Consider the following 13,458-nt stretch of genomic DNA (forward strand, 5'->3'; position numbering starts at 1 on the left):
AATTCCTGCCCTCGCCCTTCAGACCCCGCTTCAGACGCCCTCTATGTCCCGATCGCAACCATCTCCATTTTGCTCCCTCATTTTTTCCTCTTATCTATGCCCTGTGCTTTGTTTGTATCGAGATGCCGTTGCATTTCCCTCCTCGGACCGCGCGCCCATGTTTCCTAACATTCTTCCGGTGAATTCCCAAAACACAACCACCACCACCACCACCTCCTCCTCCTCCTCCTCCTCCATCACCCTCCCCCCCTTCCTCTCCGGTAGGCGCAGGCGAATAAGCGGAATAAAGATGAGATCAGCAAGATCCTCTCTCCACGGCCGCCACTGTATGAGTCAGAGTAAGGCTGGGAGGATTCCACGGCCGGCAGCGAGAGTGCAAAGAGAGTTCCGGTTTCAGTTAGATTTGCACAACATAACTGCCGGAATCCGCCGCTGCCATTGGACACCACAAGAATTCCCAAAAACAGTCGAGATGGAATACAGGACCCATCTTCTCCTCTGCAACACGGCAGCCTGCAATTACCAGGAAAAGCAGCGGACGCTGCGTCATGGGAGGGAGGAGAGAGGAGCTGGCGGCCGAGAGGAAATGAAGAGGTTCCGGGATTAGAGACTGCTTAGCCAGATGCTCCCAGCCGCGGCCCCCAGAGTAAGCCCGCCCGAGCTGAAAGCGAGGACAAGACCGATCCGTCTAGAAATTCCCGTTCCATGGCGTTTGCATCGATTTGCAGAGAATATTTGCAGTGCTCTGCCGCAACCCGGAAAAAACCTTAAAAGGACACAGGACGTTCCACTGCAATAAAGAAATGCATAACTATGGGTGCGGGAAGTTTAACCTAGCATCGGTGCTCTGGATTTCCGCAAGCTCGCCCTACCAACAAACCCTCCACTCTCTCTACAAATATTCCCGCCTTCACTCGCTTCGCAACCTCTCTTGCTCTCCCCTCGTGAGCCCAGTATCGCGCTTGCCCTAATTCCCTCCTTCCCCCCCCTTCTCTCATAAGCTTTGCCATTCGCTCCTATTGCTTCTTGCTCCGGCCCTCTTACAACACAAGCGCGTTTCATATTTTGTCTTGTCTTTGTACAGCCTTTTCTCTCCTTTCGGATTGCCCTGTGCTCGCTTTGTTTCGCCATGTCCTACCCCATTGCAAAGGCCCCCATTCCATCGAATGCTGTGCATCGGGAAAAGAGTGCTACGAGGCTGGCACCGTTACCGTTCCAGCCAAAAGCCTCGTTAAACCAAGTATCCAAAGAAGGCTTGCACAAAGAAATATGGTGGAAGGAATACGACGCCAGAAATGAGGTGGGAACTCAGCTTGGTTTTCTCTTAGTTTGTGATTGTTCTTTGTTCCATTACTTCCCTCTCACGTCTTTTTTTTCCTGGCTAATGCAGAGCTTATATCTGAACCGCTCGGCTGGCACACCCTATGCTCCCTCCAAAGATCCTGGGGAGGCCGTGACCAGCTGCCAACTCTTGGATTTTTTGGCGGGCGAGAAAGAATATCTCGATCATTTGACAATGCTTCTGGAGAAAACGTCCAATAAGACGTTGATGAAGCATTATCCGGAATTGGCTCTACTGGTCGGCGCACTCGAAATTCTCCTCCAGACCACTACCCAGCTCTACAAGGTGAGTGCTGGCCGCTCTCCTCAGACCGGGCATAGCTAACGCCACTAAACGTGTCTTTTCCTTGCCTCAAGGATATCTCCCTGATTTCGCAAGCGCAGCCCCTTGATTTCCAACAGCTCTGCTCGACCACATCTTCAACCGTTAGGCAGCTGGAGTCGCCCTACAAGACCTATGCCAAGCATTTCGTCAGAGGGATGGACATATTGGCGGAAGATGCCCCGGAGATACAAGAGATGCTCAAGGTACTCTACGGCGATGGCCTCATGCACTTCTAATTCCCCACTAATCCATCTTCGTACACAAGACTCTGTCGCAGGCCAAGTACAGGGAAGTGACCCTAGATTCGCTCTTCCATTTGCCAGTCGATCGCCTGGCTCACTATTCCCATTTCTATAAGGTAGCTTTTCCTCGTCAATCGTTTTCCCCACATTCTCCCTGGCCTAAAAGGCGCCAACTTGTTCTTGTTTGCTAAATTGTTATTTTCAAGTGGCTGGCACAAAGCGCCATAGGGGCAGAAGCGTCTAAGTTAACCACCGCAATCTGGCAGCTAAGGCAACTACAGCAGTGGGTGGAAGGCGCGTGTTTAAGCTCCCCCGTTTGTCGCCGTCGATCCCCCGATCCCACCTGGAGTGTAAACAGGGCCGACAAAACTTTCTCCGGAGCGCCAAAAGGAGTGGCCCTCCCGGCATCACCCAATCTGAAAAAGGCCGTGTCTTCCAAAGTCGAAGACTATTTGCCCATCACCGGCTCCAGCCCGCCCTTGGCGGGGAAAGAAACACCCGCGACACCTCCCTCCACCCCTCCTCTATTGATGCCCTCTCAGGAGACGGCATCGGACGGTTTCCCCGGACTGCATCGGCGAATCTCGGCCTCAAGCCTCAGCACGGTGTCCTCCATTGCCACGGTGTGCGACACCTTGCTACGCACCCCGCCATGCGATGCCAGCCGCCGCGTCCACGCCGGCTTTGGAGCCTGGGAAACTCTGACGTCCGATTGCTTCGTGGAGATTCGGCTCACCACCACGGCTCGCTTGCTCTTCACCATCTTCGCCAGCGGCCGCATGGTCCTCAACGCTTGGATTCTCCCTTCGACGGAGATCAGACGGGAGGGCCCGACGGACCTGGTGATCCTCTGTGAGATGGGGGCGGAGAAAAGGGAGGAGTGGTGGCTGCAGTTCGACGAGAGAGGGGACGCCGATCTCCTGGAGAAGGAGGTGCAGAAAGCCCGAGCGGAGGGAATCACCCTGGGAATTGAGGGGCGGGAAGAGGGGTTTGTGTCGAGATCGGCCAGCCTCACGCACAACCTCACGGCCACGGGCTCCGGTGCGGCGGAGATGCGCCACCTTCTCCGATTGCCTTGCAAGATTTATCTGCAATGGGAGCACGCCCGTTGGATGAACTTGGGCACCGGCTGCCTCAAACTTGCCGAGAGAGCCTCCGGAGCTTCCCCCCCTGCACTACTGGTGCATCTTGTCCTTGACCGTCGGGCCACTAGCGTGCTGCATGAGGAGATGGGCCCCGAGCAGTGGCAGCCCTTGGGAGGGAAGCGGATCGGGATCAAGGTGGTGGGGAAAACCGGTCTTTCCACCGTCTACATGGTCAAGTTCAAGCGGGAGGAGGAAGCACAGCAGCTGCTTGCCCTGGTTCGCTCCTCCTCCCCATGAGCAGAGCATCTCTGCACCTCTGCGCTTTCGTTATTTATCCGTCCCCCCCTTTTTTTTTCATCACCCAAACTATATACACTATATCCTTTATTCTATATTTTCCTTTCTGTATATCAATCATTGTATATTCTGCATCACCTTCTTTCTTCTCTTCATAGAGTTCTTCTTCCTTTTGGTCTCTCTTCTTTTTTGTTGTCTTCATTTTCCCCCCATTGTGTATCGTTGCATTTTGAAAAGTCGACTGGTTTCTGCTTCATTCATGGGTAGAGAAAGACTTCCTGGGATCCATTTCCCTGCCATTAGCCTGTTTGTTTATATTATTATTATAACCACTCAATACAAAGTACAGAGTTTTCATCCTGGTGATGCAGCCGCCTTTTACGTAGGAATCGTGGGAATGAGGTTAGCAGGGCTGGGTCAAGGAGGGGGGGGGGGGAGAGGTGATGAAGTAGGATGAACCAGGATTGGAGAAGCATCTAAGCAAACGGGAGAAGTGAACTAAGATAGATCTACAAGCAGGATAGATGGGTGGATATGTATATCTACAAGAAAAGGTGATATTAAGGCGTGGGATTTCATGAGGAGGTTTGGATGGAGGTTGGCAAGAGGAGCCATTCTAGGAATCCCTAAATTCAATGGCCGGAGGGGTCGGCGGATATTCATCCATGCGCCCAGCGTCCCGTAGGCGAAGATAGACCGCATGGTTGTAGGGGTATAGAAATCCATTTCCAGAGGTGCCCTTGCTTGGCACTAAAACATGCACCAAAAGCTTGGTCAGCCAGCCACATGTGGATACTACGATGAAATGGGAATGAATCCTTACCAAGCCACGAGGGCCAACTTTTCCCCATAACGCTTGTCCAGTTGTCCCACATGCCCAAATCAAACACATTCTCCCCACTCTGGGTAAAGTTGGTCGGTGGATTCGGTACTTCTTGATGGGGCTTATCCGACGGCGCGTTTCTCTGCTGCCCAGACTTGGACTTGGCGGAGAGGTTCTCGATAGTGGTACGGTTGAGGAGGACGAGGCGAATCTGAAAAATGGCAAAGCCTAGGAGAAGTGAACCGAAGAGAAAGGAGAGGGTGAGGAGGACGATCAGGGCAGGGTCGAGCGGCGGCGGCTAAAGAGGGGTGAGATTTGGGTCAGTAAAACACACCAACTGGTCACTCAATAAACTCCACGTTTAAGCGGCCACCTACTCGCTTCTCTGTTCGAATTTGTATAAAGGCGGCCAACGTGGTGACAAATCCCCAAAGTGTGAGGAGCCCGCCATAGAAGACAAATTGGATAAAGAATTTATAATTGTGGTGCCCAACGCAGCCATTGACCCTAGAATGGAAACGAGAAGGGGGGGAGGGGGAGGGGAAGACGACTGAATCAAAATGGAAGAAGACATCATGGTGGATTTTTGGTGATTACCATGGGCAATGGCTATATAAATAGAGAGCGAATACGGTAAAAAATCCTTACAAATATGGTTCCAAAGAGAAACAAATCAACACCTACTGGTCCATCCGCAGTACACACTCCTGGCAATACTTGCAATGGTGCGCTCGATCCGGTTTGATCCAATTGCACTTATCACAAAACCGTGGCTTCCCGAAAATAGAAAGAGGGGGTGCAATATCAATACTAGTATGGGATGCGTTCTCCTCCTTGGGGTCTAACCAATCGGTGGAGCGTGCAGAGCCCTCTTTACTTTCCACCGATGCAGGCTTTAGAACAGGAGAGGCGAGAGTGGCTGGAGCCGTCGATCCCTCGATGTCGCGCTCGGCTTTGTATTTTTCCGCCCATCGCCGCATCTCATTCTCGAGCTCTTTAGGTGGCTATGGGGCCATTAGAATTAGGTACTATTGGAAAGAGGAATTGCTTGCAGGGACACGAAATAATGCAAACCTTGTTAGCTGAACCGGCCGGAGTCGCAAGGACACGGAGATAGCATATTAGGAACATGGCAAAAAGAATATGGGCAACCACTAGATAAATTATGCATTGAGCCAGCCGCTTGGCCGGAATAAGCGTTTGGACTTTGGTCAATGGGAAGAGAAAACAAATACAAATGTCAGCGTCGTGAATGATGAACGATTAGGAGTGAAGCGTATTTACTGCATAATCGCACGACATAGAGGTAGTAGCCGGCGCCTAGGATCACCAGGGCGATGAGCACGGGAAAGTAGCCGGCCCACTTTGGGGGTGGAACGAATTCACCCTTTCTTTTCACCATGAGTCTGTCAGAATTTCCAACGATAAAGGTGGTCCCTTCATTTATATCACCCTCAACATGCTGGGATAAGGAAATTTCTTGCGCCTTCTTGGCTGGATTTAGAAAATTCCATTGAATCTTTTCGTAGCCCGAAATTTTATTGCTTTCTATCCTTTCATCATGACATACCGAAATAGCCAAGCCTAAGCCTGGATCTCTCGAATCTTTGCGGTTAATACCTCCTCAATCGATTTGATATATTTATCGGTGAGACCTTGCACCTGCGTTCAAAGTTGGAGATATCCATCAGAAACCTTCCCTTCTGATAGCTCCCTAAATAAGCGAAGCTAAGTATCCAGACCCTCACCTTCTTTTCAAAACGTCTGTGCTCATCCTCGGAGAGCCCATTCTTCAAGTCCTTTTTGAGATCCTTCATTGCATTCTGTCTAATTTGGCGGACGCGGATCCGCGTCTGCTCGGCTGCTTCACCCACGGACTTTACGAGCTTTTCTCGTAACTCCTTTGTTGCTCTAGGGTTGAAGCAAGCAGGGTCCAAAATGTAGAATTAGAAGAGGGGAGAAGAGAGAGAACACATAAACTTACTTTGGGACTGGGACTTTGATGGCTTTGTTTTCTAGGATCGGGTTGAGATTGAGGTTAGCGTTGCGGATGGATCTATCGACAGCTGTCAAAAACTTTTTCCGAGCAGGGCACACATCAAGAGCAATACAATAAAAGGAGAGGCGGTTAGGATAAATGGATAAAAACAAGAGAAAGCAATGGGCTTACTTCAGGATCGTTGACGTGAACAAGAAGTGTGTTGGGATCTCGTATCGTCACCTGTGCGATATCCTTTAGTGGCATGTGCCCGTACTCTCCTAAATCCACTCGGACAACGTCTAGGAGAGCTATTGTTTCAGTAAACAGATAAGCGCATCGACGCGAGTGTCAGGAGTGAGGCCATCATCATTTTTGGAATTAATGTGCACAGCAAAGAAACAGCATACCAGGATTCGCACGTCCAATTCTCATCATAGCCAGGTCATTTTTCAGGCGCTGCACGGAGTCTCGCATTTTAGCCTCAGAGGCCTCCTCATTAAACGATAATTCGGAAGTGATTGCTTCCGATTCCACGTCGCTCGCCGCCACGCCCTTCTTTCCCTTTTTGTTGGATTTTCTGCTGGCAAAGGACCGATTCTGTTCTAAATTCGAAGAGAGGGAGGCTCGTCTGGGCTGAAGCGCTGGAATGAAGGTAGGGCGAATGACATTGGGAGAAGAGATGGGACGGGTGAGGCTGAGCCTCAGACAGCGGAGGGCTAATAGTCTTGACATTACAGTGCAAACGTATATACCCCTACACCCAACGCTGGCAATTACTCAAGCATCTCCGTATTGCAAAGGGGGTTGGGTAAACACAAATTCGCTAAGCCATAAAATCTTGGTGGCAAAAGCTGGCTCGCCTTTTCGCTCCCAAATTTTCATACCATTCCGCACCACGTCCCCGTGGTCCTGGATGGTTTTGGTTGGCCCATCATTTTCTAGTTGGACTCTACAACGGTTCCAGAGGTTACCCACTAGGTACACCATCTCTCCTTTCAAGACGGGAGAGGAGGAGTCAGTTTCAAAGGGTTTATTTGATATGGTATATTAAAAATAGACCTATACGCCCACTGGACAACGAGTGCAGGCATCGGTGGGTATTATAAAACCGTGTCTAAACAAGCATTCTTCATCGTATGCTCTCTTTATATTCTGGAGTCTAGCCAGATTACCACGGAACAGATGTTCGACGGGCTCGTCATAAATGCTGTAATTTGGGTAGAGCGCATTGGCTTCATTGCCTTTACGCAGGATCACCTCTCCCTTCCGTATCCACCGCAACACTTTGCCAGTGAGCTTGTGGTCCTTCCAACGCGGTACTATGCCCACGATATGATTCGCTTTGCTATGGGGATAGGCCGAATCTGCGTCCTTGACGCCACGGAACGCGCCTTGGAAGGTAGGCTCGATTAAAATGGTGGTTTGCACGGCATCGGGTATCGCATCAGTGAATTCTGTGTAGTAATCGAAGGCGGTTTCGACGAGATCGGGGGTGATCTTGGAGGCAGAGACGGCGGAGAGGAATTTGAGATCGCCGGTGGTCGTCAATGGGTCCTGGAGGGTGTTGCCCTTCCAATACTCCATTTCCTCGGTTGTGTCTTGGAAGGCGCCAAGGTCGTAAAAGTCTTTAAACACCTTTCGCGCCTGCTCCGCATTGCCGTCATACCAGACCTGGACTACCGAGGTTGGCTATTGAGGAGGGCGGTTAGCCGCGACTGATATCTGGAGGAGATGATGAGGGTGAAAAAGGAATAGCTCAAGTGCTGGGCATTACCTCAAAGCTCGGAGGAGGTCGGGCGAATACTAGCAACAGATTGGCCTTTGGGTCTTTGTTATTTGCCGACCAATTGGCCACCAACTTTGCGAGCGGCTTTATCTGACCACTGCGGTAAAAGAGGAAGCCCGAGAATATTTTGCCATTTTGTTCAAAAGTTTCAAAGGTGAACTTGGTAGCCACGCCGAATTGGCCGCCTCCGCCGCGAATCGCGAAGAAGAGATCCGGGTGCTCGGTTTTGCTCACGCGGAGACTCCGACCATCCGCAATTACCATTTCAACCTCAACCAGATTGTCTGTCAATGCAATTCAAAGAGATTAGCACGATTCGGGTGGGGAGTCCAATGCGCTTTACCCGACGCAAGGCCATGCTGCCCGGTCTTCCACCCATAGCCTCCCCCAAGGGTGAAGCCCCCCACGCCGACATTCGATACACGGCCCCCCACGGCCGCTCGTCCGAATTTGGCCAGATGCTTGTCCACGTCGCCCCATCGTGCGCCGGGGCCAAGGGCCACAGTCTTGGATTTTGTGCTGTATTCGATGGAGTTCAGTAGGCCAAGGTCGAGTAGCAAGCCGCCTTCAGAGCCGCTGTGGCTCGGGTTGCAGTTGTGCCCCCCCGATTTAATCGCAAAATCAATGTTGTAATGCTTCACGAAGTCAATCACCTGCTGTACATCACGCACATTCGCGGGCTGCACTATTGCGGTGGCATTCAACTCGGCGAGATCCGACCAGTGTTCATTGATGGCTTTGTAGTTGCCCTCACCTTTTAGGACAATGCGCGCATCGTCGGAGAGACATCCCCTGAGATAATTTAGGAAGGATTGCTTGATTTCGGTGAGAGGGCACTGCTCGAGTCGGAAAGGCCGCTGGTCATTGCTTCGAGCTTGCGAGACTTGGCCAAAAAAGACAAGGGAGGCAATGACGGCAAAATACCCCAGTCGAACCAGCATTTGGGACTCGGATTGTCGGATAGGGAAGAAGGTCTGAGACAGCGCGTGAGAGATCTTCTGAAATTAAAGTTAGAGCTTCACTCGCCGCGGAGGAGTTTAAATAACCGCTGGTAAGCCCAGGGGTTCGAGAATCTCGGTGCGTTTGAGGCGCAGCAGGCTTCTTCAGCCTATGCGTGTAGATGGGCAGGCTTGCTGCGGCAGCCGAGCCGCCTTCCTTTTCCAGACATTCCAGCAGGGCAGCCTTTTCGGCTAGGCTTGCATTTGTAACGGGCCGTTTCGCTCTCCGCCACCCATTTGCCATTTTCACCGCGTTGCTGATGCGTTGCTTTAATTCGGGAGAGAGGAAATTGAAAATTCCATATCAAGCTAGCTACCCTGTTTGGAACCAAGAGAGTGTCCCAAAAGAGTTTCAATTGCTTTTCCCTCGACTCTGGCGCCAATTCACCGTATAAATGTGCGCACTGGCCAACCCAAGCCAATTTGTCGTATCCAGTCCGATATGAAAGAAACAATAGCTAATAGCCAGAGTCGCGCAGAACATTGGGGAGGTTGGTTGAGACGGGCAGCTCTTTTAGCCAGGATCCACTCGCACCTCTTCTCTCGCCTTCTCTCCTGGCTTTACTGACATGGACACTGTGAAGCAGAACCCAGAGCTATGGGCCCAGGTCACCAGAGAAAAAACAATCACCTTCCTTGAGGGTAGGCTACACTGGTCCAATTTTACTATATTAAATGGGGGGAGGAGTGAGAGCCGCCCGCCTTGGTTCAGTGGGGATGACCGGGAAATAGATGCCCTGTCGATCTAACCCGCCCTTTTCTTCTTCCCCGTAGGATTTGTCCTGAATGTGTTCCTTCTCAATCTATACCTCTCCGTGGCCATGCTGCGAAAATTCAGACAGCCCGTGTACTGGTTGTGTCTTATCTGCAACATCTTTGGGCCTATTCGCATACTAGCGAACGTAATCCCGTATCTGGGGATGAAGGATGTCAACTGCGATATTGTCTCGTACTTCATTAATATACCCCAGGAGTTATCTCTCGATGCAATTATAGGCATCATGTAAATGATCTTCATTGCGATTATCATGCTCCCCCCAACTCAATGCAAGATTTATTAGGATGATTAAGGCCTATGTTGCCTACAATCGCAACATCATAATTCCCATCATAAGCTTTACTCTAGCAGCTGGCGCCTTTGTCATCCACTTCATCCACATCTTTCAGGCCAAGTATAATGTGAATCCGCTAGGTGGCTGCTCTAATGTAAGTGTCCTCCCCCCCCCCCCCGACTTATAAAGAGACATGTTGCTGTTCAAGCGTGCTTACTGAAGTATGTGCATTGCTGACATCCTCCATAGTTGCCTAATCCCATCATTGTTATGCTATGGTTTGGCTTTGTTTGGGCGGAAAACGCCTTCCTTAATGCGATATTTTGCTACAAAATCCTCTCGGTCAGAACCAACTCGATATTCGATGCCCTCTTGCGTGACGGGACGATCTACCTGGTCGTCCTTACCTTTTCCAATATTATCACGCCACTTCTCATCTATTTCCGCGTGTTCGACTCGACCACCCTATTCGACATTGACTGTAAGTACTCCCATACACCGCATCGTCCGCACTTGTTTCGGCTAGCTCATGCTTGTCTGCTTTCTAGGGGGACTAGCCTGCTTTCTCATCTCACTCCACCTCTGGCACTGTGCCAACATGCGCTCTGATTGTGGAAGCGACCATGGGAACGTCGGAACCACTATACGCCCCATCACTGTAGGGAATACAGGACAAATCATTTCCGTACCAAACGAAAGCCATCTAACCTCGCTTCCTCACATCTCTATCGATTGTGACGGATGTGAGAACGCTGTTAATTGATGTGCGGCGGCTAAGCCGTAAAGTACGAGAGCGCACTTGATACCCTTTCAATAGAGGCGTGGTGCTGGAGGGAAGGTGACCAGTGCTATGCCCGTCCAAGACTTTCACTGTAGACCATTTTAATGTATATATTTTGAATCTCTCATCTTGTATCTATATTTTTTCCCCCTTTTACTCCATCCAATGGCCAAAGCATGTACCTTTTACACGTATTATGGTAATTCCTCCTTAATATAGCGGCTGCTCTCGCACGATTCTTCTAGGATAAACTCATGTTACGCATGATTTGCTTCTCTTTCACGAAAGACGGGTTGATTTATGAATTGCATAAAAAGTACACAGCCTGATCAAAATCAGTAAAGACGTAGCTATTTACAGTTCGAGCGTGCTAACGTCATAGCAGTGCTGAAAACGTCCAAGAAGGGGCGGCATGCAAAGTCTAAATGGCATCATCTCGAATGTCTCGTTCCGCTTGATATATCTTCCTCTAGAATATCCATAGGAGCATTTCAGCGATTTTCATGCACACGGCGACGTAAAAGTGATGGCCTACCTTCATTTGGTGCAGCTCCTCGGCAACCTTGTTCGCCTGGTCCGTTGTCTCTCTCGCAAGTTCCAAGAGTTCAATATCCTCGTCGTCTGCGGGAGCATATTTAAGAATCTGGCGTTCCAAATTCTTCACTTGCTTTCGCAGCATGGCCACGTCGTTGTTGAAGCCCTCAATGTCCATCTTGCGGCGTCGATTGAGATTATTGTAGCTATTCAAAGAACCACAATGAGCGGACTGTATTCTTATCTATTCTGCTTGAAGCATACTTGTTTGTCATGGTCTCCAACTTCTTTTGCAAAGCTTCGATCTTCTTCTGCTGGGCCGCCTCCTTTTGTTGGGTCTCAACCTAAGAATCCACATATCGGGGTCAGAGATAAAAGCCTTGGTATATTGCGTGTAGTTGCTTCACCACCTCCATCGACTGCACTTTCGCCTCATACTCCCTGATCTGCCGCTTGAGCTCCTCAGTGAGATTACTATATTTTCTCGAGACCCGCTCCTCAGCAGTCTGCAAATGACATCAAGTGAGAAATAGCTGGGGAATGCTTTGAGGGAATCCAGGGCATACATACCCGCTCAATCTCACTACTTCGAGCGCCTTCTTCGGATATTGTAGACTGGAGGGCTTTGACCTCCGCTTTGAGCCTCTCAGTCTCCTCTCTCCATTGCCGTTCTCGCACCAGGCCCATTTTCTTGAAGTGTAAGAGTTCTAATTATTTTGATGTTTAAAATCGCCGAGGTGAGCTAAAGAGTGCGCCGTCAAAAACTCTGGGTTATGAGGTGGCTCACCCTTTGTATTCTCTCGACAAAAATTCTCTAACTTTTGCACCTTGGTGGTCAAAGCCTGTATACTTTCAGCGTCCTTGGTGCGTAGTGCCGTCTCCTGCTCTATTCTTACCCTACGCTCTTGCTCCTGATTTTTGGTGATCTCCTCAAAAACCTCCTTCTACTCAAACCGATAAAATCCAAAATAAATGATGCTGGATAAAAAGGGTGGGGTTGAGGGCATTAATTCAACTCTACCTGGTCTTTGAGCTGGGCTTTCAGCGCGTCCACCGTTAATTTTAGCGTCTCCAACTCAAGGTCATTAGGAAGCTTTACCTCGAGGTCCTACTCCGTATTATCATTACTCAAACCATATCTCTTATATTTCAGTTAGCCTATAGTTACCGCATCGTCGGGTGGCAAAGGCAGCACCTCTTCTAAATCTTGTTGCTTTTTTAACTTGATGTTCTCTTCTTGATCGGGTGCAGTGATGGAGAGTAGATATTGTATCTTTCGCCGATCTCTCAGTTCTCGTACTAATTGAATGGAATGAAAAGGCGAGAAAAAATTGGATAATATGTTAATAGTCAAGGCTCTCTCCCTCGTCAATAAGAGGATATAGTAGTCTATATGCTTGAACCTTTTAATTCATCGTTTTCCCTCATGATATTTAGCAATGTGCTGCGATCCTTTGTGATGCATTGTTGCAACTCACTGGTAACTCGTTGGAGCTCAGCAATCTCTCGAACGCGCTGGTGAAGCTGCCAAGTGAGATTATGATGTTCTTCATGGGAAAGCTTGATTTGTTCCACGCGGGCAAGGGCATCGTCATAGTCGCCTTCAGCACGTTCTATCAAATAGATGGTCGATTAGAATTCGATGGTGGAGTCGAGGGGGAGAGGATCGCATTCTAACGCTGCACTTACCGACGCGCTGCCTGTAATAATCCAAGAGCTCCTGGGAGAGTGGGAGCTTTTCCACCGCACGGATCGCATTGGCCATGGTAAGATGTGCCAAGGTGGGAAGCGCAAATAGAATGGATAATACAGTTGAAATAGGAAAAATGGGATTTTACGCGTTTGCTGCCGTTCACAAACAATTTTTCAACCCAGGCTCTATTTCAATTCCGAGACGCGAAAAAAAAAAATGCAAATAGATTGTTCTCAATAACAGTCAAAATCATCATATATAATGTCGAGGAGAAAAACATTGGCATAGAGACAAAATCAAAAACGTCAAAAATCAAAATAACATTATATAGTTATAACAATAACATAAAATAATTTAAAATATAGAAAGCGATGGGGAAGAATATATGTCAATATATATAAATGCATAGAGTATCGAATTTTTCGATGGGCCTCGAAAAATTTCATTTTATGACATGGAGATGGTAATGGAGAATAAAGGCAAAAGCATGAGAACGTTTTATCTAGCGCAAGCTTCGCTG

General features: G+C 49.3%; 8 protein-coding genes across 8 annotated transcripts; 3 read left to right on the top strand and 5 right to left on the bottom strand.

Moving 5' to 3' along the window:
- Positions 1 to 90: 90 nt before the first annotated feature.
- On the bottom strand, positions 91 to 550 carry VTP21DRAFT_146 (uncharacterized protein; the record flags this gene model as incomplete). The annotated part of the gene is made up of 2 exons (XM_069391549.1): positions 91 to 324; positions 410 to 550. 2 exons carry the CDS (start codon positions 548 to 550, stop codon positions 91 to 93), a joined length of 375 nt encoding a protein of 124 aa, XP_069256525.1.
- A 72-nt stretch (positions 551 to 622) lies between these two features.
- On the top strand, positions 623 to 971 carry VTP21DRAFT_147 (uncharacterized protein; the record flags this gene model as incomplete). Its single annotated transcript, XM_069391560.1, has 2 exons — positions 623 to 646; positions 729 to 971. The coding sequence occupies 2 exons, from the start codon at positions 623 to 625 to the stop codon at positions 969 to 971; spliced, it is 267 nt and encodes an 88-aa protein (XP_069256526.1).
- Positions 972 to 1,129: 158 nt separating this feature from the next.
- Positions 1,130 to 3,290, top strand: VTP21DRAFT_148 (uncharacterized protein; the record flags this gene model as incomplete). The annotated part of the gene is made up of 5 exons (XM_069391571.1): positions 1,130 to 1,327; positions 1,391 to 1,627; positions 1,699 to 1,869; positions 1,932 to 2,024; positions 2,115 to 3,290. 5 exons carry the CDS (start codon positions 1,130 to 1,132, stop codon positions 3,288 to 3,290), a joined length of 1,875 nt encoding a protein of 624 aa, XP_069256527.1.
- Positions 3,291 to 3,906: 616 nt separating this feature from the next.
- On the bottom strand, positions 3,907 to 5,515 carry VTP21DRAFT_149 (uncharacterized protein; the record flags this gene model as incomplete). The annotated part of the gene is made up of 7 exons (XM_069391582.1): positions 3,907 to 4,040; positions 4,114 to 4,411; positions 4,491 to 4,620; positions 4,711 to 4,722; positions 4,798 to 5,117; positions 5,188 to 5,318; positions 5,398 to 5,515. The coding sequence occupies 7 exons, from the start codon at positions 5,513 to 5,515 to the stop codon at positions 3,907 to 3,909; spliced, it is 1,143 nt and encodes a 380-aa protein (XP_069256528.1).
- Positions 5,516 to 5,697: 182 nt separating this feature from the next.
- Positions 5,698 to 6,826, bottom strand: VTP21DRAFT_150 (uncharacterized protein; the record flags this gene model as incomplete). Its single annotated transcript, XM_069391594.1, has 5 exons — positions 5,698 to 5,775; positions 5,862 to 6,024; positions 6,098 to 6,189; positions 6,284 to 6,402; positions 6,502 to 6,826. The coding sequence occupies 5 exons, from the start codon at positions 6,824 to 6,826 to the stop codon at positions 5,698 to 5,700; spliced, it is 777 nt and encodes a 258-aa protein (XP_069256529.1).
- Positions 6,827 to 7,153: 327 nt separating this feature from the next.
- On the bottom strand, positions 7,154 to 8,821 carry VTP21DRAFT_151 (uncharacterized protein; the record flags this gene model as incomplete). The annotated part of the gene is made up of 3 exons (XM_069391605.1): positions 7,154 to 7,783; positions 7,869 to 8,164; positions 8,224 to 8,821. 3 exons carry the CDS (start codon positions 8,819 to 8,821, stop codon positions 7,154 to 7,156), a joined length of 1,524 nt encoding a protein of 507 aa, XP_069256530.1.
- A 626-nt stretch (positions 8,822 to 9,447) lies between these two features.
- Positions 9,448 to 10,693, top strand: VTP21DRAFT_152 (uncharacterized protein; the record flags this gene model as incomplete). Its single annotated transcript, XM_069391616.1, has 5 exons — positions 9,448 to 9,520; positions 9,653 to 9,881; positions 9,940 to 10,084; positions 10,180 to 10,411; positions 10,479 to 10,693. The coding sequence occupies 5 exons, from the start codon at positions 9,448 to 9,450 to the stop codon at positions 10,691 to 10,693; spliced, it is 894 nt and encodes a 297-aa protein (XP_069256531.1).
- A 439-nt stretch (positions 10,694 to 11,132) lies between these two features.
- VTP21DRAFT_153 (uncharacterized protein) lies at positions 11,133 to 13,010 on the bottom strand (the record flags this gene model as incomplete). Its single annotated transcript, XM_069391627.1, has 10 exons — positions 11,133 to 11,180; positions 11,247 to 11,451; positions 11,510 to 11,589; positions 11,656 to 11,751; positions 11,816 to 11,952; positions 12,033 to 12,189; positions 12,267 to 12,353; positions 12,414 to 12,544; positions 12,649 to 12,858; positions 12,935 to 13,010. The coding sequence occupies 10 exons, from the start codon at positions 13,008 to 13,010 to the stop codon at positions 11,133 to 11,135; spliced, it is 1,227 nt and encodes a 408-aa protein (XP_069256532.1).
- Positions 13,011 to 13,458: the final 448 nt, after the last annotated feature.

The sequence above is a fragment of the Calcarisporiella thermophila genome, assembly GCF_041956535.1.
Source record: "Calcarisporiella thermophila strain CBS 279.70 unplaced genomic scaffold VTP21scaffold_1, whole genome shotgun sequence".
Lineage (NCBI taxonomy): Eukaryota > Fungi > Calcarisporiellomycota > Calcarisporiellomycetes > Calcarisporiellales > Calcarisporiellaceae > Calcarisporiella > Calcarisporiella thermophila.